This window comes from Phodopus roborovskii, unplaced genomic scaffold, assembly GCF_943737965.1.
Source record: "Phodopus roborovskii unplaced genomic scaffold, PHOROB, whole genome shotgun sequence".
In the NCBI taxonomy this organism is placed as follows: domain Eukaryota; kingdom Metazoa; phylum Chordata; class Mammalia; order Rodentia; family Cricetidae; genus Phodopus; species Phodopus roborovskii.
This window is the reverse complement of record NW_026126514.1, coordinates 21,235,156-21,260,759: the sequence shown is the minus strand read 5'-3', so window position 1 is coordinate 21,260,759 and position 25,604 is coordinate 21,235,156. Positions and strand designations below refer to the sequence as shown.

Here is a 25,604-nt window from a genome sequence, read left to right as displayed (position 1 = left end):
GAACCCTGGAGAATATGGTTTATTTCACCTGATAACATGCTTTTGTGACTTTTCCATGCTACTTCAGGGTCTGGACGTTCATTTCTTACTAGGACAAAACACTTTTTCCTCTTGTTTCAATGTCACAGTTTGCTTAGTCATTCATCAACTAAAGGGTATTTTGGTCACTGCCTGGAAATTATAAATAAAATTGCTATAAACATCTATATACAAGTTTTGTGTATATATAAAAGTCTTTGGGTAAATGCAGAGAGAGGTAATCCTGGCAGACCCTGTGGTAAAGTATGGTTTTGTAAGAATAAATAACAACAAAACAAAGCCTGTCCAACTCTATTCCAGGGTGGCTAGGAAGGTGGTTCCTCGTGTTCCCATCATTGTAGCATCTGTTGTGACACTACTCTGGATCTGTCACCTAAGTATATTTATTCCCACTGTTGTTTCCATTACACACACACACCCCTTTTGTGGTTAGTTTAGCATGAATCTTTTTCTGAACTGTGAAGCATTAATCTAACTAAGCTTTATCAAAACAAAATCAAAATCGGAGTCAAACGCTGGGGTAAGAACCTGAAAGATCCGAACAGGGAGCAGCCACCAGCTGCTTCCTACCACTCCAGTCCCTCAGCTATCCCTTAACAAACTGTACGGTACTGACAGGATAAACGGAAACTCTGGCTTACTAAGTGACAGGCTTAATCACACAACGGTCACACAGGAAGAAGACATGTCTTTCTTGAAAGGTGCCCTCATTACTTGTAGCTAGAGGTATTTTATTTTGGGCAGAAGAAATTCTATACCAAGTACTCCTCTAATCCCCAGTGAGAGGAGATGCCCGTGCCAGCATTCTAGAATGGTTATCATGTGTCTTCCTCCGCTTGCCTGCTGATGTTCACTTACATTCTGCCGTCAGGAAGATGACTCACAGTCAAATGTAGAACTCATTCACTTCCTCTAGAAAATAAGCTTGAAGGTTTGCATGGTGGGAAATGGCAGCAGACTGTGTATGACTTGGGGTTATGAAGTACAAGTCCAGTTCTTCTAACCAACTGACTGGCTGTGCAGCCCTGGGTAAACACACTTCATCTTTGACTGTCTCATTTTGCTAATCTCTAACACATATGACAAAATCTGCCTTGTGAGGTTGTTAGGTTACATTATGTTAGAAGGTTATGACACTGCTGAACACACACACAATCACTATAACTAATGCTATTCTTAAAGACGCTAGAGTTGTCATTGCAGGTAAGAAAGGAAAGAGGGCTGGGCATGATGGCACACACCTTTAATGCCAACACTTAGGAGGCAGGGGCAGGTAGAACTCTGCCAATTTGAGGTCAGCCAGGGCTACATAGGACGTCCCAAGCCAGTCTGGAGAGCTGGCTCAGCAATTAAAAGAACTGGCTGCTCTTTCAGAGGTCCTGAGTTCAATTCTCAGCAACTGCACAGTGGCTCACAACCCGATGCCCTCTTCTTGTGTACAGACATAAACAACAAAGTGCCAATGTACATAGAAGACATAAATAAATACATCTTAAGAAGAAAAGAAAGTTAGAATCCAGCCAGGGCCACTGTGGTGGTTTAAAAATGAGAATGATGCCCCCATAGACACGTACATTTGAATGTTTGGTCTCCAGTTGGTGAAACTGTTTGGAAAAGGTTAGGAGGTGTGGCCTTGCTGGAGGAGATGTGTCGCGGGGCGACAGAAGCCCACATCAGACCCATTCTAGCTTGCTTTCTGCCTGCTGTCTGGTGGCTGCCATGCTTCCCACCGTGAAGACTGGGTGTTGAAGAGTTGGGGAACAGCATACGGCCGGACAGTAAGTGGACAGACAGGGTGCAGGTTGGGGAATGAAAGGCACATAAGACCCGTGAAATAACTGACATAATTGAGATAATTATCAGAACATCATTAAGCCAAAGGCTCTGAAGGCAACCCTGGTGATAAGTGGTGCGCTGTGGGATGAGGAGCCGGAAGCAATGCAGTGCTCCAGAGCACTCATCCCCTCCTGGCGGTGACGTGGAAGCCAGGCGAGGGAGCGCAACTGTTCTAACCCCAGAGCATAAGCCATGTTTTCACAGAATGTCCAGCAGCCACTGCTTCTGAGATTCCATCATGTGTAAGACATTGCAGTCCTGTGAGGTTCTGTCCCAGTGGGAGCTCAGCTTTCACCTTGGATCTGACACCTTGCAGTCATGATTTTGTTTTATTCTAGGAAAAAAGTGTTGCCAAGACCATTTTACAGTCAGCACACTAAGGCTGGGGGTATATGCACCTCGACATGCCTTCTCAGGTCCCAAGAGATATCCCGACAGACCACAACCCTGCTTAAAACTTCAAGTACCAGAGTTTCATGTGAAAAAACCCTCTCCTTTTATAAACAGGAAATTTCCCCTTTATCTTTTAACTCTAGACAAAAAAAAAAAAAAAAAAAAAAAAAAGAAAAGAAAAAGAAAAACATTATCTTTTATAAAGACTTAAAATAACCTTTTTTTTTTTTCTGACAAGTGACTCCAGCTTGAACACAGTAACCCTTTATGACAGCCAACTAAGAGGGGGAAATTAGCCACATGCTCCTCTCCAGTCTCACAGGAACACACTGAGAAGCAGCCTACCTGTCCTGAGAGCTTTACAATGACTGAGGAATCGATCAGCGGAGACAGGGGCAGCATATGAGTGGAGAACCATGAGAGTTTAGTTCACGGACCCAAGCAGGCTAGAAAAGGAAAAGAAAAGGAAAGGGAAAGAAACAGATGTCTTCACTTTATGTGCCCAGAGTTACAGAACAACAGTGTCAGAAATTTAAGGGTAAATGGTCCAAAGGATAAAATTAATATTATTTTTAAAATTCCATAAATTCAAATACTACTCTCAAATAACTGAAGCTGACAGCCACACATGGTGGCATTTACTAAAAGAATATATCATCATAACGCTAAGAAGACCTATACTAATTTAAAGAACAGTTTTCATGCAAAGAAGTGAAATTCTGTAATTGATGTTCTTGGCAGGATTTACAAATGCTGTCTGAAGGTATATTCCTGAATTCAAATGCTCTTATAACAGCTTGCTACCTTATACTCTTCTGGCATTTTTATCTATCTGCACATTCACCCTGAGGGCAGAGGCATGCACTGGGAAGCCTGATGGTCAAACCCAACTACTGATATGAGCTGCAGCTTTCACCTATGAATCCCAAGGTAGTTTTGGATAAGCATCACTTAGGTGACTTGTTACAAAAATCTGTTCATTAAAAAAATCCAACAAAATAGGAATTTCTGATGCATAAACAAGGGAAATAAAATAGAATGGTGGTTTTAGAATTCTCTTCTCAAGAGTCTTAAAATTCTCAAAAATTACCTTTAGGGTTCTCATCTGTTTGAGCCTAGAATAATCCCACTTTAAAAATCTATTTTGTATATGTATTCTGCTTCTGTAAATCTGAAGCCACAAGACGAAGTGAGAGCAAACCGAGCTTGGCCATACAGAGATAAAGCTTATGTTGGACTTCAACACAAATCTAATCCAAAGATAATTGACAAAAACACCAGCTTTCACCTTCAGATCAAGAAAGCAAAGCTGATCACCACACCACTGATGATAAATGCTCATTGGAAATTAGATTCCTGGGTGAGTGTGATGCTGGAGTTCCAAGCTAGTGTCTTGGTTGTGTTTACAAAGTATATATGCCACCACTAAGCTACTCCTTCACCCTAAGCCTTTAGATCCCAGATGTTCACTTCTTATGCAAATACAAACTCAAGAGACTGGATCCAGTGAAAGCATGGTAGGTTACTCACCTGTCTGAATGCACATACTAAGCAGGAGATGGACTGAGTAAGATGCCAGGAAAGCAACTAACAGCAGCAAGAAACTAAAATATAAAATAACACACGATTAGGTTTTCCCTGAACTTGCTCTTTTCATGACATCTCATTACAGATTTCTTCAGTCAGGTGGTCATAGGGAGTATCTTTTAATAGAACTACAGACATTAAGGAAAGGACTGCTCTGAATTTACCGATACGTGCTTAAATGAAATACAATGCTTTGAAAACTGAAAGAGAAGTCAACAGAAATAAACTTCACTTAAAACCCAAATTCCTCCTTTTGCACTGTTTGCTGATGACCAGCTCAGTGCTCTGTGATATATACACAGTCCCTTTAAATGACTCATTTTTCCTGCTCTAAGTCTCAGTGTCTTCTTTTTAACCCCATCTCCCCAACACCCTCCCCTTCCAGTGATGTGGACCCATTAACCAGTGCTTTACCTGTAATAACAAGATGGCTGGCGATTTCTAGCCTCTGCGAAACATACGTCTCTTTCCAGCTCAAACCCAAACAATGCAATGAACACATTTCTAATGACATAATTTAAAAACCAGTGTAAACAAACAGCACAAATGATTCCTGCTTATTCTTGGGAAGACTCTGGCAGGGCAGGCTTCTAGCTATACTACTGTGCCCACTGTACTACTCAAGACTTACAGAAATCCTCTCTGTGACTCATGAAATACTTATTAGTAAGTAGCAAGCAGTCATTAAACTGACATTGGAGACACACAAAATAACAGTCTGACAGCAGCAAAAGGGACATTTGACCTGACACAGTGAGCCCACGTCAGTGCTGTACACTTCATCTATCTAAGAGTCAATATATAAAACATGAATTTTTCAAAGAGCTTAAAAAAAAAAAAAAAAGAGGCTCTCTGATTACGAGTCACTTAACAAGTCACATGCAGTTTCTAAAACTGTCAAAGCTTATGAACACATCCCCACAACAAAAGTGAAATGGGCTACTTAAAAGCTGCTTTGCTTGTCAAGAAACCTGGAAAAGGGGAGCAAACTGAAAGGAGACTTCGCATTTGCAGTTGGCTTCTACTGACAAACCAGCCAAAGTAACCGGTGCTAGATGCTCAGCATGAGATCTGGTCCTAAAAGATTTCAGAGCTTAGAGCAGAGAGGCACTTGCAGGACCCAAGCCAGCAAATGTCAGTAAAACAAAGAATGTATAAAGCACTATGTGAACAGCAACAGCCAGAAAACTACAGGGCTAACAGTTTGGCTGTGGGGGTTTGCAAGAGAACGGCCCCCATGGCCTCACGGCAATCAGTGAATGCTTGGATAGCAGTTGGTGATGGACTTAGGAAGGACTGGGGGGGACTGTCTTGTCCAGTTCTCCGGGCTGTGGATCAGGTTGTAAGCCCTCAGCTACTGCTCCAGGGCCATGCCTGCCTGTCTGCCTCCAGCCACACTGTAAGCGGCCCCCAACTAAATGCTTTCTTTTATAAGCTGCCTTGGTCACGGTGTCTAGTCACAGCCATAGAACAGTATGAAGACAACGGCCCATAACCATCTCTTGAAAATAGGCACAGAACATTGCCAGGCTCCAGATCATTAAAGTAGTCTATTTAGCAGCAGGAGAGAGAGAGAAGAATATTTTCTCTGCACTTAACCGCTATTAACTTGCATGGCTGACAAGTATTGATTCACACTGGACAACCTGACATAAATTAACTTGGAGATGAGGCTGGTTTTTTTTTTTTTTTAATTAAAATGAGTGTAAATCAAATCTTAAAAAAAAAAAATCTTTGCCACATTTTTAGATTAGTAAAAATCAATGAGTCACTATGTCCCAGATAACAATGAGGTCTCCGTGATGTCATGGCTGCCCTCCTGTTATAGGACAACATAGTACTCGTGTCCACGGTAAAGCTGGGGAAACACTACTACACTGACAATCACATTAAGTACATTAAGTATAGTATATGTTTTATATATATAAATCTATATATAGATTACTCACCAAGAGTAAATGATCAAATCATTGGTTTATGTATTTATTATACTATTATACTATATTTTTTAATTTTAGAGTACACTTTTATTGTCACTGCTGTTGGTTGGTTTTTTGAGGCAGGGTCTCATGGAGCTTAGGCTAGTCCTTGAATTCATGTGGCCGAGGAAGACCCTGAATTCCTGACCTTCTTGTCTCTACTTCCCAGCTAACAGGGTTACAGGCTGTAGCATGTTCCTTCTTGTTACAGGGCGATGTGAACTGCAAAAACAGTCAGACTAGTCCTTCGAGTGCATCAGAAAAGGCTGTTGGGTACCACAGCTTCAGGTGTGGTTGCCCTGAAGAGCTCCCAGGGGAACATGATGGGGACTGAGGTTGACGACCCTGGCTCTCAGGCAGTGAGTGTGTTTATGTCTTAGTTTTAAAGAAGAAACTTTAAGAAGTAAAATATGAAAATAAAGTAGATTAAATTTTTAAAAAGCTTATAGAATAAAAACATAAGGAAAGGTTTTATATGGTAAATGACACATTTGTATTTTAAGCTGTTATAACAGGAATCACAAAGTTAAAAAAACAAAACAGAAGACCCTTAAAACCAGTCCTCCAACCAAACACTGGTGGCATACTCCTTTAATTCTAGCACTGAGGCGGCAGAGGCAGAGCTCTGTGAATTAGAGGCCAGCCTGGTCTACAGAGTTCCAGAACAGCCAAAGCTACACAGAGAAACCCTGTGTCAAAAAAACAAAACAAAAAACCAAACAAACAAACAAACAAAAAAAAAAAACCCAAAACCAAAAAACCAACCAACCAAACAAACAAAAAAAAAAAAAAACCAAGAAAAACAAAACAACAAACAAACATAAAGCTCTCCAACTTCGCCTCACAGTCATGCCCTATTCAGGAACACCATTTTTCTTTCACTAAACCTCTTGGATACGTATATGCACAAATACAACTGCTTTACTGCAGTAACGTGCAGAATACATTATACTACAGGATTCTTAACCTAGGAGCAACAGGCTGCACCATACAGTGTAGACGTGTGGGCAGCTCTGCCACTTCTATATGGATCACCCAAGGGTGAGTCAGGCTAGTGCCACACTTCAGAACCATTAGCAATGGCTACCCCATTTGGTAAAGTTCCTTCTCTATTTCAGTCAAACAATGACAATTCCCAAAATGAAGTCATTTGGTTCTGAGAACTAAAGTAACTTGTTTTTCTGGATTCTCACCCTCTGTGCCCTATGGACCCTAGTAATGGGTGACTAAGGAAGATGTTTATCTGGCACATGACATCCTCACCACTCACCTTACTTCCCTAGCTACCTCTAGCAACCCACCTGCCCAAAAGGGGTAAATTTCAGTGGCCCTGCGTCCTTTCCTTTTTGCGCCCTATAATTACCTCAGCCTGAAAGCCAACAGGCTCTTATTCTTGCGCTGGAGCTTCTCCCCAATGCCTGCCCGAAGGTCCTTACCCAACTAAAGCCCTGCTGTCTTAAGAGTCATTGATTCCCAGCACAAGGGTAACAAAACAATGCTAAAACCTCAGAAATACTCCAAAATTCTTTATCAAAATGAAAACGTGATGACAAAACATGAAAACAGGCCTCACCTAAATCCAAGGACACCGGTATTAGCCATCACATAAGCCAAGCCAAGGATGCCACTTCCCATGATGGCATTCATCACATTAAAGACTGAGAAACCGAACGAAGCACCTGGGGATCCCTGGCTGTGAACTTCCTGCAAAGGGACAATGAAACCACTTTAAATGTCTGAATGAGGAAGTTAAAACCTGTCGAAACATCACTGTCAATTCGTGGAGCCAATCTAGAAGCCCGAGGATTCGCGTGCAACATTAATTACTTAACCAGCACATGTTTAGTTCTTCTGTCCATGTAAGACAAGCTGGAGTCATCCGAGAAGAGGACACCTCAGTAGAGGGAAAGGCCTCATCAGACAGCCTCTAGGCAAGCCTGTGGGAGCACCTTCCTGATTGGTATGGAATGGCACAGCCCGTTTTGGGCAGTGCCATCCCTGGGCAGGCCCCTCCTGGGATGAAAGAAAGAAGCAAGCCGGAAGGGTCAAGCCAAAAAGCAGTATTCAGCCACGGCATCTGCTTCAGTTTCTGCCTCCTGCCCAGCCTTCTCTTCAGAAGGACTGTGGCTGTAAGGGGAAATAAACCTAAGTTGCTTTTTGTCAGGGGCTTTATCACACCAATAGAAAGCAAATTTGGACACAGCACTTTTCCTTATTTTTGACCTCCTCCTCCAGTGCAGGGCCCAGGCTGGCTTCCCTGGGAGCCATGGCCTTTCTTTGTGACTTCAAGGGATCAAGATAAGGAAGGCAAAGGGTGGGGACTGACAGAAGCAAGAGGACTCAGCTCACGTGATTCCCTGAAGAATCCCTGTGTCAGCATGGAACTCTTGTCTGTGGTTTCTCCGAGTACTAGGGCTGCAAAACTAACCTTTTGTTTATATACCTAATGAAGTAGGTCTTCCCAGAAGAGTGATCAGGAATGCCTTACAGGGCCAACAGAAGCAAAACTATCTTCTGTTACAGTCCAAGGACTGAGTTGAAAGTGGAGTGCCAGGACTGGAAAGCAGTTCTGGGTTAGAGCGCTTATGTAGCAAGCCCAAGGCGCTGGGCTGGACCTTCAGCATTGAAGAGGGGGCGGAGGTCCTGGGACACACACAGCCCACTACACCGGCTATAGGTTAAGGACGAGCTATGTGCATATTAACAGATTTCTCTCCTCGTCTTCACTTACAGGGTCTTCTGTACTAAAGTACCTATAGCTCACCTTTCCCTTCGCCCCATGATTAAGTCCAGAAAAGAAATACCTCATGATTCTTGCACAGATCTCAAAAGACTAGAGGAAACTGAAAAGGCGCAAAGATACAAAACAACGGTGAGTCACAAAACCCTAGTTCGTCCCGCCGGTGTCCCAAGTCCCACTTCTGACTGAGTGAGCCAAGTTACTGCCACGTTCCAAACTCGACTAAGTTCAGTGGTTCGGGCCTCAACCCGGGATCCATCCCCTCCTGTCCAGAACTCTCCTTGCAAGCGCTGGAGGATGCCAGAGCGCATCAGCCCCGCACTGCTAGCGGAGCCCACTTACGTTGCTTAGCAACGGGCTCCGCTCTTCGGCAGCCGCCGCCTCCTCTGGCTGCTGGGCAGAGACGTACCAGCCCGGCTCGGCTTTGAAGGTGTCCTGGGACGCCTGCATGCTGCTCCGCGGCCGACTACCAAGTCCATCAGCGAGCCTCTGGCCCAGCCCCACGCGCCCTGTGCAGTCGCTTCTGGGGCGGAGTTACGAGCCTGGCCCTTCCGGGTTTCCGTAACTCACCGCGGCCAGAAGAGTCCACGAGATCTGACTTTATGCTCCCTTGGCGGCCAGCAGTGATGACGTCGCCGAGAGCCCGCCCACCCTCAGAAGACCCATTTCCGAGCTGCACCAGAGCATGAGGTGAGGGTTCTGGTCTTAAGCCGGCTCCGATGATGCTGGACTTAGGAAGGTGCGGCGGGTGAGGGGCCCGTAGTGTCCCGGGTGACGCGAAAGACCTGACGATCCCGCAGCAGAGCCCGTGCTCTCGTCTCCCGCCCAAGGAGCGCGGAAAACCACCGGGCCATTTGTCTTCATGGCCAACAGGCTGCTAATCCAAGACCCGAGCCCTTGGTAAAGGGGGCTGAGCAAACGCTTGTTCAGGGTTGGGGTGTAGCTCAAGGGTTGAACGATTGCCTAGCATGAGTAATGCTCAGGATTAGATTCCCATTATCACAAAAATCTTTTCATGGTTTTTATCCACGTTTTACAAATAGTAAATGGTTGCACCTAAATTACCGTCAGTATAGTTCATTAACTACTAGTATAAAGCCAAACTTAATTGGTTTATATCGTAGGGATCTGTGACGACCGAACCCTTTACCATTTAGTTGGTATTTTAAAAGATGAATAACTGATACTGTGCTTCAAACACAGCCAAGCCTCGACATCAAAATACCGAACGAAGCCTTTAGTTTTAGGCAAGACACATGGCAGTACAGTATGCATGGCGTCCTAGCAATATACTAAGGCCATGTGTGAGGGGAGAACCTCTCATTTATCCAGACTGGTCTGGAGGATGCCCTTGAATTTCTGACCCTCCTGCCTTCTCTCCTGAGTGGAGTGTTGGGATCAGAGGCCAGCACCTGCTGAAAGCAGGTGGGTTTGTGTGTGCATGCTAGGCAAGCACTCTTCCAGCTGAGCTACATCCCCAGCCCTTAAGCTCATTCTTAACCCAAAGATTTTGTTTTTTTGAGATTGCTCTCAAATGTATCCCAGGCTGGCCTTGGATGTTTAATCCTCCTCCCTGTCTCCCTATTGCTGAGAGTACAGACAGACACCACCATGCCTGATACATGTGATGATGGGAACAGACCCAAGGCTTTGTGCATGCTAATCAAGCTATGTTTCTAGCCTTGTTGAATGAACCACTTACCAACTGAAGAACTCTGGGTGATGAACTTATTCCATAACTTATAAAGTTCACACTATAGCTTCTAGTACAATAGCCCATAAGAATATCCTAGGAAATATTGCCATTGGTGGTATCATATGTCATAACCATTTCATTTAGAGATGCCCCTTATCTCAGATTTCATACTTCCCATTGTACATGTGTTCTGTAGGAAATTGTGAGCAGAGGCCATTGGGTATGGGGACGCTGCTGGACTACTTATCCTTCTGTTACAAGGGCAAGTAGACTGACGATGGAAATGTATTATTTAATCAGTGACAAAAATACGGTTCTGCAGGAGAGACTGCTCTCCCCTGCCGTTCAGACTTTTTGTCAGCACTTAGAAGGTGATTTGAAACGCCATTGTGAATGTGCTCATATGTGATTCCATGGTGTCTTTTGAATCTTTTCCTAGAATCTTATGGAAGCCATTTGGATTCTCAAGAAGACTTTTGCAGGTAGAATGTTGTCACCCCAATGAATTGCTATCTTTGTCTGTACTAACCAGGAGGACATTGGTACCAGGGCTTAGGAAAGCACCTAGTATTCTCCAGTTGGGTCAGAGACAAGGATTCTCAACCATGCCAGAAATAGAAGCCAGTGTGAGAGATCCCGAACTATTTTCACCACCCTCTGATGTTCGAGGGATGACAAAACTTGATAGAACAGCCTTTAAAAAGACGGTGTCCGTCCCGGTGCTTAAAGCGAGGAAAGAAGTGGTCAACAGACTGATGCGGGCCCTCAAGAGAGTGGCCCTGCAGCGCCCAGGCATAAAGCGAGTCATTGAGGACCCCCAAGATGGAGACAGTAGACTCATTATGTTGGATCCCTACAAAATGCTTACCGTTGATGGCTTTGAGAAAGCAGAACTCGCTGTTCTAGAGGAACTTGATGTCAACCCACAGTTATCCGAATACAATTTGGAACTAACTTATGAAAATTTTAAGTCAGAAGAAGTTTTGAGAGCTGTGCTCCCTGAGGGTCAAGACGTGACTTCAGGGTTCAGCAGAGTTGGACATATTGCACACCTGAATCTCCGAGATCATCAGCTACCGTTCAAGCATTTAATTGGTAGGTATATTATAGTCGGGTTCACGGTCTAGGGAAAAAAAAAAATGACTAATTCTAATTTTAGTGCTTCAATTTTCGTTTTAAAATGCTAACTTATAGAAGCAGGATAGTTTATGTTTAATTTGAAACCAAATGATAAGCACCATCCTGATTCTTTGAAGAGCATTTTGGATATATCCTCTCCATAGTCACGGATTGACATAGACTTTGGGTCTCACGACACAAAAAGATGGATTTATATTGAACATAATTCTTTTGGTCCAAAAAGATACTCTGCCTTTGGGACAATGTTCAGTACTAGGTTTCAAAAATTTTGGTGTCAAGTATACAATGCTATTCATTTATTGATTTAGCTGATTAAGCCTCTTCTTTATGTTAAGCACTTGAAGACATTTTTAAGTCTTCCTAGCTGTTTAGAAGCTGTAATGTACATCCAACTATTGTAGCCCCATGGAGACCCAGGCCTTTATTTGGCTAGAAGGCTAATCAAAATCACATTTTATATAAATACTTGGTGTACATGCACTCTGTAGATTATTACTCTTCTTTAATACAATAATATTTCAAAACTTGTAAGGATTATCCTGAGCTTTAAAATGCAGCATTCAGTGTTTTGCATGGTGATAACGGTACCATTCTGCTTTCTCTGTTTTCCTTGACAGAGACACTGATCCTGCACAGCAGTGACCCTTAGAGTGGGGGCTAGGTGCAGCATCAGATGTGGACTTTCATTTACTACCTGCCTACCCTAATTCAAAACATTCTTTGCCCATTCTTGTCTTTTAATTTTTCATGAAGTGCTCAGTGATTACAAAACATCTTTGGCTGGAGACACAGCCCAGCGGGCTTACCAAATAAGTGCAAAGCTGTAAGTTTCTGCTATGGCATTTTAGAATTGCTATTACTGTTTTAAAATTTCATTTAAAATTAACTTTCATATCATAAAAGTTAGTGGAAGGCAATACAGCCGTGAATGCATGGACAGCACAAACTTGATGTGGTAGGCGGGAAAAAACAAAAGAGGACGCAGAGTGGGTGGGTAGGGAAGTGGGATGGGTGGGTCTGGGAGTTGGAGAAGGGTGTTAATAGCCTTAAAACTCACTCTACAAATTCTCATAGGTTTTTTTTTTTTTTTTTTTTAATTGAGCTCGGATATTTGAAGTAGAACACTTATTCTGAATTCTGAAGTTGTCGTTGTTTTTCAGTGAATTTATATTCAGTACATTTTACTAACTTACAGATGAAGTTCTTTCCTTATGAAATGAGAGCACAAAGAAAGATCTTTATACGATTTTAAAATGTTGACAAAGAGAGACTTGATTAAAGGGCAACAGAAAGTAATCTTAATGTATATTGTTGTCTTTGTAGATTTCCGCTATGGTGAATATCCAACTGAAAGAACAATTTAAGTAAAAGGACTTTTTAAATTTAGGTCAGACTCTGAAGAGCCTTTGTATCCTTGGTTGTAAACGTTGCTTGCTGACACACTTTTCCAAACTGGAGACGCTTGTTTCGAACCCACAGGGAAAGAAACCGCTGGTGTGAGGCCAGCAGGGACAGCCATGTCTTTGCTAGTATTTCAGGGACCATTTGTTGTTCAGGGCCCTCACAGCTTCTCATTCCATTCTTTGCCAGGTTCATATTTGCTCTTATTTTAGTACCCTTAACAAAAATGTGGAAAAACAGTAGATCAAAAGCCCTCAACAAAATTTTAACGGTGCCCATAAATTTTCTATAGGTCTGTAGGCCGTCAGTCGTCAACTCATCTCTGTGATTTTCAGGATTGTAGGCAGAATTACACACACCAAGTACAGTTTTTTATTTGTAAACCTAAGGAAAATATAATTCATTTCTATTAAGTATTTTTAGTTTTCATTTCACAAACAATAGGCAGTATTTATAATGAATTTACACCTTCTAGGCCAAGTTATGATTGACAAGAACCCAGGAATCACCTCTGCAGTAAATAAAACCAGCAATATTGACAACACATACCGAAATTTCCAAATGGAGGTGCTGTCTGGAGAGGAGAATATGCTGACCAAGGTACTGTGCTGGGTAACAACTCAGAGGGGCATAAAGACTGGTGCTTAGAGCCAAGACAGCACGTGTTCAGAATGCCCAGGGGTGAAGTGCTGGCTGTGTGAGGCTGAACAACCTCTATCCTCAGACTGGAAGAGGAGTTAGTTAAATGCTTCTCTAACGATGGCGAGCAGTCCATCAGCAGTGTGTGCCAAGGAGTTCTAGAGACATCCACCCGCCAGGTTATTCCCAGCCACTCGGGGGCAGACACATAACCGTTTCCAGCTCTGATCAGAAGCCTCTGGTTTGGTTTGAGGGGGAAAGTAATAAACCAACATGAAATTCGGGCCCCGGGAGCAGAAGAAAGATGTAGCAGCTTTGTCTAAGTTAGGAGCTTTCTGGTCTTTGATTCTTTGTTTATAAAACGAGGGGCTTAAACATCGAATTCATAGACATGAGATCTGTAAAATTTTAGTAATTGTCATGTAACAACATAGATACCTCAAATTCTAACATGTCTCCCTTTGCAACCCGAATGCTGTGGAGGGCTGCATGCTTGCTGGGTGGAAGTGCCCTATAAGAGGGAGGTTTCAGATGATTCATGCTATTTTCATTCTTCATGTGGTAACACAAGCCAGTTAGTTGGCCTCTCTGCAGCATTCCTCGTGTGAATTGGAATCAACTTTATGACCCTAAGGATGGGAACAACTATCCGGCTTTGGAGAGCTGACTTTTCTCAGGCAAAAGACACTAGGATTCTATTCAAAATGTTTTCACATGAAGTTATTTGCTCCTATGATAGTAACATTTACATGTTCTCATGTGTATGTATACACATAACCTATCCAGTTTCATTGGACAGACTTTAAATCCAATGCAACTAACTAAAACCACGATATCCTTTTTCAGGTTCGAGAAAACAACTACACATATGAGTTTGATTTCTCCAAAGTCTATTGGAATCCTCGACTTTCTACAGAGCATGGCCGGATCACTGAACTTCTCAATCCTGGAGATGTCTTGTTTGACGTTTTTGCTGGGGTTGGACCCTTTGCCATTCCAGCAGCAGGGAAAAAGTGCACAGTATTTGCCAATGATCTCAACCCCGAGTCCCATAAATGGCTGTTGCACAATTGTAAGCTGAACAAAGTTGACCAAAAAGTGAAAGTCTTTAACATGGATGGAAAAGACTTCCTCCAGGGGCCAGTAAGAGAAGAGTTAATGCTTCGGCTAGGACTGTCAGCTGAAGAAAAGCCCTCTATCCACATTGTCATGAACTTGCCAGCAAAGGCCATAGAGTTTCTCAGTGCTTTCAAGTCACTTCTAGATGGGCAGCCATGCAGCAGTGAGCGCCTTCCCACAGTACACTGTTACTGTTTCTCCAAAGATGCCAATCCTGCGAAGGATGTTTGTCAGCAAGCTGGAGCTGTATTAGGCGTTTCCTTGGAGACGAGAAGTTCAGTTCACCTCGTGAGAAATGTGGCCCCTAACAAGGAAATGCTATGCATCACCTTCCAGATTCCTGCTGCTACACTCTACGAGAACCCAACCCTCACTGTAGGTGAGCAAGTTCTTCAGACTGAAGTGTAGAGTATAATACCTTTAATATAGCTTGTGGGGTGTGTGTGTGTGTGTGTGTGTGTGTGTGTAATATTTTTTTAAAAGAGTATTGAGTATTCAACTGTTACAAATTCTCTAAAATGGGTTTTCCGCATTTGTTACAGAGAATTACGAAGAGCCATCTCTTAAACGGCAGAAGACAGATGATTCCTTCTCGGAACCACAAATTATATCAGATTCTTAGTTTAAAATGTTTTCTTCATCTCCCCAGTAAATTTTTTTTTTTTTTTTTTTTTGTAAAGAAGTACAATTTATATGATTTTGTAAACTTAACTACCGGGTATTTGTTATTGAGCTCTTATGTTTTGCTCTTATAAATGGGACATTACCAAAGTAAAACTTAACCAAAATAAGATAAACTTGTGTAATAGACTGTTATTTTGTTAGGATCTCAGGCATGCACCACTATGATCCAGCATAGTTTTAAAATAGAATTGGTATGGGCCAGTAAGATGGCTCAGGGGGTAAAGGTGCCACCAAGCCTGATGACCTGAGTTTGATCCCTGAGGCCAACATGGTACAAGGAGAGACTCATTGTGCACCATGTGTATACATGCACACACATATGCAAAATAAATGAACAAACTAGTAACTAAAGAAATCTAAATTATATAATGACTTTACAATCCAAAAGTAACTTGGATTGTAAAATCATTATAAATGTATTTCTAGTAGGGTCTATCCTTGGAAAGGTAGTTTTTAAAGACTGGGTGACTAGATTCTGTTTTACTAGGAAGACATTTAACTACCTGGTAGTTATTAGTGTAAGAATGTGATTATTTTATATAACTACTATCAATTAGCAGTGTAAAAGTAATACAAAATTAAATTATTTAGATGAGGAATAGGAAAACCACATCTTCCAGGACACATCCGGTATAATGGCTGTGACATCAGGATTTTCTTACATTTTCAAATGGCTGAAAAACAGTAACATTTTGTAACATGGAACTTACATAAAATTTAAGTTTTGGGGGTTTGGTGTGCTGGAAGTTTGATTGGCATCTGCCTTCCCTACTAGTTTCCTTCCTTTGTTCCTTTCCTTCCTTCCCTTTCCTCTCCCTTCCTTTCCCCCCTTCCCTCCCTCTCTCCTATCTCCCTCCCTCCCTTCCCCCTCCCATCCTTGTTTTGTTTTTCAAGGCAGGGTTTCTGTGTGTAGCTTTGGAACCCGTCCTGGAACTCGCTCTGTAGACCAGAGATCCTCCTGCCTCTGCCTCCCAAGTGCTGGGATAAAAGTCGTGCACCACCACCACCTGGCCCCTATTAGTTTTCATACTCACATGATAAACAGCAGAGTTGGAGCACAGACCTCAAGGTGACACTTGCTGCCATACTGCAGCTTGTCATGCTACAGATCCCAATCTGTGCAGCCCAGGTTGGACTTGAACTCACAGCAAACCTCCTGCCTCAGCCTCCCACATGCTACAATTACAGGTGAGTCACCAAGCCCAGCTTCACAAGTTTCATTTCTTTGTGAGTAGTGCATATCCATTATATTAGGATAAATGGACCATGGATATGTTATGCTTTGAAGTTTCAGCGGGGTATGAATTATTTTGATTTCAGATGACAAAATATCTACACCCTTGCTCCCCCCCCCAAAAAAAAACAAGCGTATGCCTTGTATTACCACACCAAGTACCTGTCTCTACTTTTAAATAGTTCAGAAAAATTAAAAAACTTAAGTCAGAATAGCAAATAAAACAAAAATAAGGCTATAACTTAAGTCCCCAAATGACTTTTAGCCAAATAAAGCCATTTACTGTTGCTGAGTTAATTGTGTTTGAATGCAGCAACTGAAGAACTGTATCCAGAGAAAATAAACATGTTTCAGAGGATTGGCCTTTGGCAAGAACAGTTGTTCAGTTAAGAACAGTGGGAGCAGTGTCAGTAGGCAACTGAGAAGGTAAAGGATCCTGCCCTGGCTTTTAAGGGCCGACAGATGTTGCAAATACTGCCCAGTTCTTTGAAGTTTTGTTACCAGACTTTAAATATAAAGATTAGCCTCCGTGACTGCTCTCTGCGTGAACTAAGAATGAAAAAGGAGCTTCAAAAACACTATAATGTGCAACTAAAATAGAGTTTGCTAAGTCTCTTATAAATGATTTTTTTAAAAACTGGAGCAGCAGCCTTAGTTGGACCCATCTATAAAGCTTGTGAAACGTAAGGAGTTTGAAGCTTATGCCTGTTACTGTTATTCAGCAATGCCTTTCGAAAGGTTGTAACCTCTTGTATATGACTGAGCCAGTCATCTGTGGGAAACTTCATTTGCTTTCATGACTAATAGTCCTCCAATTCTGTGAGTTTTGTCAGCAACTGAGGCTGAGATCTACCCGGACTTCTATGAACTAATTTAATCTCTCAAGAGTAAAGTTTGTAATTTAAAAGAATACAGTCTTTAAAAGTGTGTGTGTGCACAAGCGTGTGTGCACCCATCATGGAACACTTGTGGAGGTCAGAGGACAACTTGTTGGAGTTGTTTTTTCTACCTTTATGTGGTTTCTGAATCCAAGTCATCAGGCTTTCAAGGCAAAACCTTCACATGCTGAGCTTTGTCAATGGTCCTACAGGTTATAGTTTTTTAGCTTTTAATCCAATACAATTTTTTCTCAGTAAGAAAAATCATTGTTAAGCATTATTCTGAAATACTGAATGACCTCAGAAATTAATTTCACGAGGTCTTGGAACATGATGTCTTTTAGAAGTTCAGTGTCTTGGGGTATTATTGCAAGTGCCAAGGGAGTATCTCCACATCAAACTATTGGCTGCAGTTAAGGAGCTTCCACCAGTAAAACTAGAACCTACTCATGTGCCCTGTAATGACAAATATCAGGAAAAGAGTCTAATCCTCTTAAAAATGTCTTCCTACTCCTCCTAGAACCCAGAGGTTGCCAAATAAAAAGGCCAGTGCCAGGTGTGGGACACCTCCCCTTGAGTTGTTAATCCGAGGTGTGCTGAAGACCATAAAACAATACAGGCTTTTGCCATTGCTCTTGGTTGCCCACCAGAACTTAATGGTAAGGCCCTATTGCTAGAGACACCACATAATTTGGTCATAAGACAAGGAGAAATCTAGCTGATAACCAGGAAGCTTCCTCCCTACTGACTAGCTTTCATGGTACCAGATGTGAACAATAATGACCAGGTCAGCAAGATATGCCCAAAGGGGTGATAGTGGTGCAAATATGATGATTAAGGCACAAACTCACAACTGAATGCTCAGCTATAAACAGGACATCAATGTCACCACCACTACCACCGTCTCACAAAGCTCAGAGACAATCACAGAAGAGGGAGCAAGAAGATTGTAAGAGCCAGAGATTGGGTGGAGTAGGGGAAAACAGTGTTGTCTGAAACTTCTAGGACTCATAAACTCAGCAGCTGTCCCTGTCTCACCTGGTCCCACAGCCGTTTAGCCCCAAATAAACACACAGAGATTATATTAATTATAAACTGCTTGGCTGGTGGCTTAGGTTTCTTACTGGTTAGCTCTCTTAATTACTGACCCATAACTATTAATCTATGCATTTCTACATGGCCTTATCTTACCAGAGAATGCCTGCCTGGCACGTCCTAGCTTCCCAGTAGTTACATGGTGTCTCTCTGGCAGCTCCTCTCTGCCTTCCTCTTCCCGCATTCTCCTCATCTGTTAGCACCATTTACACTTCCTGGCTATTGGACAATCAGTGTGTTTCATTCATCAACCAGTAAGAGAAACATATTAACACCATATAGAAAGACATCTCCCAACAAGATAAATCTAGTAAACATCCTAAGGTGGAGGAGGCAGTGTGAGTTCCCACCCCTAGCTGAGGAGCTATTGGCAGCAGATGATTGTATGGCTGAGGAACTGTATTGAAGGGTCGCAGCATTAGGAAGGTTGACAGCCACTGCTCTGGAGCCTCACCACTTGGGTTGGCATCCTGGCTCTACTGTTTTCAAGATGTGTTGCTCTTGGCCAGTTACTCTACATCTCTATCTGCTAAAACAGAGATGAGAATGGGATTGTTGTAAGGATTAGAAAATAGAGCCTGGCAGTGGTGGCACACACCCTTAATAGCAGCAATTGGGAAACAGAGGCAGGAGAATCTCTGAGTTTGAGGCCAGCCTAGTCTATGGAGCGAGTTCCAGGACAGTCAAGGCTACACAGAGAAAGCATGTCTCAAAAAAAAAGAAAAAAGAAAAAATCAAAAGAAAACACAGGAAGCGTGAGCCTGGCATGAAAGTTGTACAACGGCTCTTTCTGTACTAGTATTCATATACTTATGTAGATGAAAGACTTGTACACTACCTCCAGGAGGAACTTCCCTGGGAGAGCGAGATAGAATTACAAGATATTTCAGATATTCCCATTGCTTACTGACACAATCTTTATTTCATTTATCTAACAGAGTCAAGTAAGGATTTCTAAGGCAGATGCAAAACAAAACTTGAAAGCCTTTGAAACATTTATTAATTACTTCTTTACCTTTAGATACATTAATTTCTGCACACAAGTGCAGTGAAATTCTAACCATAGGTTCATTGTACCAATTCCTTCATCGGATTTAAAAGCATGAATTCTCAATTAGCAAACAGCTAGTATAAGGAATATGCTACACCCTGGAAGAGTGGTCAGAACTGGATTTGGATTAACCTATGGTCTAATCCTAACTTTTTACCGATTTACATAAATAATCTTGGCACATTCAATGTCTTAGTTTTCTCATTTACTGAAGATGAAAAGTGTTGGGACAAACAGCAAAGAAGTGGGGTAACACAAGATGCACTGAAATGAACCCCACTTAGTAAAATAAGATGGCACTGTTACAGATGACTATTATACTACAATGTAACCCACAAGTCTTGATTCATTTAACTCTCCACCCATAAAATTAGCATCTGTTGTAGCACAGATTTGATAGACAACCCTTTAATTTCCTTGAAAAACTATGTTCCTTCTACAGGGTTCTATGCAACAGACTCACACAAGGCTGGGATGCCATGTGTAGTTTCCTATCCACATCGAAACTAAGCAAAATCATGAGTACAATAAAACCACTTGGAGTTTTGGTGGAAAACTACATCAGTCTACAATTCATGCTCAGAGAAATCTCACGTAAGTGGTGCCTTTTCCAGTCTCAACATCTCATCATAAAATGAGCTCACATTGGCAATGAAAGGTGCCATTGATTATTAAATTTTATTAGCTTACTTCTTTGAATTTGTCATTAAAGTAGATTAATGCTGGGCTCTGGTTTATCATGAGTGGGGCTCACAGCTGGGCACCATATTAGGTCTGCCTTACCCTGCACTGTACAAAACAGGCCCTGAGTTTCTTACTGCTGAGGAAGTGTCATCATCACAGGTCAGGTTTTACTTGACATAGCCTGCTGGTAGGAGGGAATATATCCACTTGTCTGGACCACTATTAAGAAGACATTTGGAAAAAAAGAGAAGTTTTATAGGAAAAAAAACACAGACTTGGATATTAACACTGAATGGTATAATAAAAAAGGCATTTGGAAACATGTTCCAGAAAAACACTATAAGAAGAGAAAAACTGCAAAATGTACCATAAAGTCAAGCTTTATTTTTAAAAAAAACATTATGTCTGTCAACTCCATACATAGGGAAATCATTTATTCCTTTCCTGTCAGATGAGGTGCAATGCTTCAATCCCTCTCTGAAGAACAGAAGTAGAAAATAAAGCTCTTCCAGGAATCTACATGCAACACATTTCTCAGCTTGGTTCAGACTGTAATAAACACCTGAACATGGCAGCTAGATGTGCGTGGTGCAGCTTGCAGCTGTCTGTGCTGGCATTTTACAAATCTCTTTACTTTCAAGCCCCTTGGTTTGGCTCCAGGATCCAAATCTTATAAATGAGAAAACAGGTTTATCTGGGCTGCCAGAAAAGCCCACTGAATGCGTCCTGTAGTGCTCTGTGACAAGCGAGAGAGGAAGTATAGCCACCAGCAAGATCCTGTAGAGAGGCAGCTCGGACGTGGTTTAAATACCTGAAAGAAAACAAAAAGTGTACCACTGATGTGAAAAAACGTAAGCTGGTGACATTTTACAAAGCAAATGTAAAGCTGACCCCAGATGAGATTGAAATGGCCAGGCTTTTATAAATGAACCTTTTAAAAGGAAACACACCAACTGTATATATGGACTGTCTTAACTACTACTCAGCTACAAAGGACAGTGAAGTCTAATATAATATTCACTGTTTCACAATTTCCAGTGCTGATTTGTTTTGTTGTCCTTTTCGGCATGCTTTTAATAAACACACATCATGACACTATTATGTTACTAAGATTTTTACAAAAGCATTTTCAAGCAAACCCTTTAATACCAAAAAACAAGAAGGGCAGGGAAGCGAGCACACAATCGTTCAAAATCATCCTAGTATCCCCAAAGCATACTGTCTCCTTCCTTGCAGGGAAAGGAACCTTAGGAGGACCGTAAGAGAGACATGATGGGAGATGTCATTATGTAAATATGTTTCTCATATAGTTAATGAATAAAGCACTGTTGGCCAATAGGAAAGGAAGATAGGAGGGACTAGGAAACAAGGAGGAAATAGGAAGTAGTAAGGAGTAGTCAGCATGGAGAGAAGGGAGAGAATAGAACCGCCGGACCCTGCTCTTCGGTAAGACCACGTGGAAATACATAGAAATGGGTTAATAATTAAGACAGAGCTAGCCGATAAGAAACTAGTACCTGGCCAACAGCATTATATCAAATACAGAGTCTCGGTGTGTTAATTGGGGCTGGTGCGGCGGCGGGACAAGACCAGGTGGTGGGAGGAAAAACCTTACTCCTTACAGAGACATATATTGTCCCCCAGTGAAGGGAAAGGGACAAGATCTTCAGAACAAATTGGGAACATGAGAAGGGGGAGAGAAGTGGAGAAAGAGGAGGGGAGAGAAAAGGAGGGGGGAGGAGAACAGGAGGGATCAGGAAGATTGAGTAGGGAGATGAATACAGGAGAGCAAGAAAAGGGACACATCAATAGAGAGAGCCATTATAGGTTTAAAGAGAAATCTGACACTAGGGAAATGTCCAGAGATCTACAAGTATGACCCCAACTAACAATTTAAGTAATAGTGGAGAGGCAACCTTAAATGACCTTCACCTATAATGAGAATGATGACTACTTTAAATGCCTTCCTAGAGCCGCCATCCAGTAGCTGATGGAAGCAGAAGCAGGCACTAAGCACTGAGCTGAACTCCTGGAACCCAGTTGTAGAGAGGGAGGAGTGATGAAGGGTCAAGACCATGATGGGAAAACTCACAGAAACAGATGACCTGAGCAAGTGGGAGCTCATGGACCCCAGTCTAACAGCTGGGAAACCCTGAATGTGGGTGTCAGCTAGGAGGACTGGGCAGTCTATGGGGCCTCTGGCAGTGGAACTAGGATGTATTCCTAGTGCAGGAATGGACTTAGCCTAGATACATGGGGGAGGGCTTAAGCCCTGCCCCAAATGACTTGACAGATTTTGATGATTCCTCATGGAAGGCCTCACCCTCCCTGGGAGTGGATGGGGGATGGGATGGGGGATGGGATGGGGGGGTCAGTATGGAGGGAGAGGGAACTGGGATTGATATGTAACATAAGATTGTTTCTAACTGAAATAAAATTTATATAAAAAGGAAACTACATGTGCAAGAAATCTGAGAGTAGTTATAGAAGAATTGAACTGATTTCAAAAGATAGGAAAATAACAATGTTTCTTCAATTCCATGGTCTTTTTATCAATGAAGAATTTCTGCCTTCATAAAAATAGACAAAACAGGTCTAAAAAAATAAGACAATCTGACCAGATGAATAACGTGTCAGCATGACCATCACTGCTGCAGGAAATCAAGTATTTCTAGCCTTGCTTTAATGCCTCTGTAGGAAGCCACATAGTCCCTAGAAACAAAGCTGCTTCACCCACTTTTAGAATTACAGGTATGACAAATGAGTAAATCAGGAAGCAGGACGCTTTAATAGCTTGGAACCCTTTCTACTCATTCATTCAAACTTCCTGTGTCAAGATCTTAATGCATGAGCAACTTCTTATTTCTAACAAAATAGCAAACCAGGTTCTTTTTTTTTTTTTTTGTTCATGTATAATAAGCTTGTATGATTAAAATATATATGGCAATTTGAGGGACCAAATAGAAGAAGCTGTCAAAATGAAACAGGCTAAGCTCTTGGAACTGGCTATAATTTATTCACATTACACAAATCATGGTCTTAACTCAAATCTTTGCTTTTCTGCCAAGGATGAAAGTCAAAGGAAAAATGAAAGTTTGTTGAGTAACAATCTGTAACTATTTGGGTAGTATATTTATAGCATACCCAAAACTTATATATGAGTTACATAGAATACTAATAATGGATGTTCTATGTAATATAACTATACACATTATATACAACTATAGTATCTTATATAATATATGGAAGTGAAAATCTTAAGGGATAAAATAAAATATTGATTATTTCATCATATACACCTCCAAGGATGCATCCTGCTTCAGTAACTAATATTATTAAATGTCACTGATAAATTCCAGGTAGTCTAAGGTATCACAGGAATTAAACAAGAATTCATTAAATCTATCACATGACTACAATTATTTTCTTAGTGCCCTCCCTGAGCACAATACAATGCCAGTTATTAAGATTCTGATGGACAAGGCTAGGTTTGGTGGTGCACACCTTTAATTCCAGTACTCAGGAAGCAGAGGCAGGGGGAATCTGAGTTCAAGGCCAGCATGGTCTACATAGCAAATTCCAGGCCAGCCAGGGATACAAAGTGAGACCCTGTCACAAGAGCCCAAACCAACCAAACAAACAAGAAACCAAAAAAGAATTCCTCCCAATAGCAGACAAGATGAGTGGTTACCTTAGAACGTAAAACTCAACTCTTATCGCTGTAAACTCAATGACAGTGTTAATCACACAAATAAGTAATAGTTTCGTAGGCAAAATTGAATTTAAATACTCTGTTCTGACCAGATGATGGCACCTTCTTCTCCCTCAGATCCTCAAAAGAAAGGTGGAGTTCTGGTTCCATTTAGTCCACACCCAGCAGAATACAAGCACCACAAGTATTTGTCAATAGTCAGAGAACAACTATCACAAATGGAACTGCTTTCCACAGTTGTAATAAAAACCAACGTGCAGCTAACTATTGATTCATTGCATTTGGTCTGGCTCGCTTCTGGGAAAGTTGAGTCACACCATTTCTGGCTTGGCAAGTCCAGTATAAACTTGTAGGGTGCATACAGCTTTTTATATGTTATGCTGAGAAACCTGAAACAGCTGCACTGCTGGCAGGCAAACGCGGGCCCAGTAAAATACCTAAAACAGTTGCATCTTCTAATTTATGACTGCGCACTGTTTCCATAAAGAGTATATAAAACAGTTCAGCTTTTATAAGGAAAATGTAATAAACAGTCATACTCATTGAGGCCATAAATGCATTTTTTAAAAGTTTATCTAAAATGATTAATTAGTGTTTGAAAATAGTACTTCTATAACAGTCATAATCCAAAGCAATGAGCAAATATTGTTAAATTTGAGTTATTAATGGTAAGTTGTATGATTCTCACTGCCAAAATAAGTCAATTAAAATTTCTTTGCATAGCATTGAAGAAAGTCCATTTCCCTTCTCCGACCGGTTACATTAAACGTGTCTGGGACTAAGGTCTTTCAGGGTCTTCCCCATTTATGTTGCTCTTTTTGGTCTCCAGGGCTATACGTAACTTTTACTGCTAAGTGTTTCAAAATATTTGAACCAAGGCAATCTGCATTGATTCCATTTAAAAAATACAGCTCATTCTTACTATTATTCACTTGTAGGATTTTGTTTCGTGTTTTAATTCACTGTTTAAAGCCATTAATTATTGTGGTATGCCAAAGTATTTTAAAGATTGGCCACATTGAAACCAGACGTCAAGAATTTAGTTATTGCCTACTTTTCCACTTTACTCCACACCTATGTTTACTCTTCTGTAATCATTACAATGACATCTCTTGGGGTTTTAACAGAGGTCAGCATCATTTTATGTATAATTTATGGAACAAAACGAGGAAAGTATCTTAGGCAAATTCATTTCCAGAAGTCAAGATTTGGGGCCTGGACACAACAGCTCTACTTAGCCAATGCCAAAAAACTATTTCTGCTTTTCACGATGTATAAATCTTATAAGTAATAACCAGCGTGGGGTTGCTTTTTTTTGGTAGTATACCATTAGTTTTCCTGAAAACTGACCAAATTCAGATTTTAAAAAAAAATCATTATTTTCTTAATAGAGCCTAACAGTATGTTTTCAAAACCACATGTAAGATAACTCTTATACAAAGGACATCTTGAACTTTAATTTATGCTCTCTGCCTAAAGTTGCCTTCTTTTGCCACTATGCATCAAAATCACCTGCAGACACTGAAGATGGAGGAAGAAAGAACAGTGGACCTTAGAGAACAAAAGAGTTGGACATTAAACTTGTGGTTTTCCTGGGCTCCAATTAATACCGTCATTCTCATTTTTAGCAGCCTTTATTCTCCAGTAGGTGGAATAATTTACACTCTGCTTCACAGAGACTTCATTTCCTCAGGTGC

At 41.5% G+C, this 25,604-nt stretch overlaps 3 protein-coding genes across 5 annotated transcripts in view; 1 reads left to right on the top strand and 2 right to left on the bottom strand.

Moving 5' to 3' along the window:
• Nucleotides 1-9,110, bottom strand: part of Slc38a6 (solute carrier family 38 member 6) — a 58,056-nt gene extending 48,946 nt beyond the window's left edge. For 2 of the 3 annotated variants that reach the window (XM_051195990.1, XM_051195991.1), the window contains exons 1-3: nucleotides 8,917-9,110; nucleotides 7,408-7,538; nucleotides 3,799-3,872 (exon numbers count right to left, since the gene is read on the bottom strand). In XM_051195990.1, the coding sequence (XP_051051947.1) occupies nucleotides 3,799-3,872; nucleotides 7,408-7,538; nucleotides 8,917-9,024 (313 nt within the window). In that variant the 5' untranslated portion in view covers nucleotides 9,025-9,110. Of the gene's footprint in view, nucleotides 1-2,613; nucleotides 2,715-3,798; nucleotides 3,873-7,407; nucleotides 7,539-8,916 lie in introns of those variants that run through there. The other variant, XM_051195992.1, reaches the window with a different exon arrangement.
• Nucleotides 9,111-9,152: 42 nt separating this feature from the next.
• Nucleotides 9,153-15,595, top strand: Trmt5 (tRNA methyltransferase 5). The gene is made up of 5 exons (XM_051195989.1): nucleotides 9,153-9,264; nucleotides 10,710-11,365; nucleotides 13,287-13,411; nucleotides 14,297-14,948; nucleotides 15,112-15,595. Exons 1-5 carry the CDS (start codon nucleotides 9,260-9,262, stop codon nucleotides 15,189-15,191), a joined length of 1,518 nt encoding a protein of 505 aa, XP_051051946.1. The 5' UTR covers nucleotides 9,153-9,259; the 3' UTR covers nucleotides 15,192-15,595.
• Nucleotides 15,596-20,559: 4,964 nt separating this feature from the next.
• Mnat1 (MNAT1 component of CDK activating kinase) overlaps nucleotides 20,560-25,604 on the bottom strand; it is a 154,852-nt gene continuing 149,807 nt past the window's right edge. The window contains exon 8 of the mRNA XM_051195988.1: nucleotides 20,560-21,006. Within this exon, the coding sequence (XP_051051945.1) occupies nucleotides 20,886-21,006 (121 nt within the window). The 3' untranslated portion in view covers nucleotides 20,560-20,885. The remainder of the gene's footprint in view (nucleotides 21,007-25,604) is intronic.

Bases quoted from the DNA above. Each gene is read 5' to 3' on its own strand.
- Trmt5 (XM_051195989.1), top strand. The intron at 13,412-14,296 runs GTACTGTGCTGG...ATCCTTTTTCAG, and splicing joins AGGAGAATATGCTGACCAAG to GTTCGAGAAAACAACTACAC. The intron at 14,949-15,111 runs GTGAGCAAGTTC...CATTTGTTACAG, and splicing joins GAACCCAACCCTCACTGTAG to AGAATTACGAAGAGCCATCT.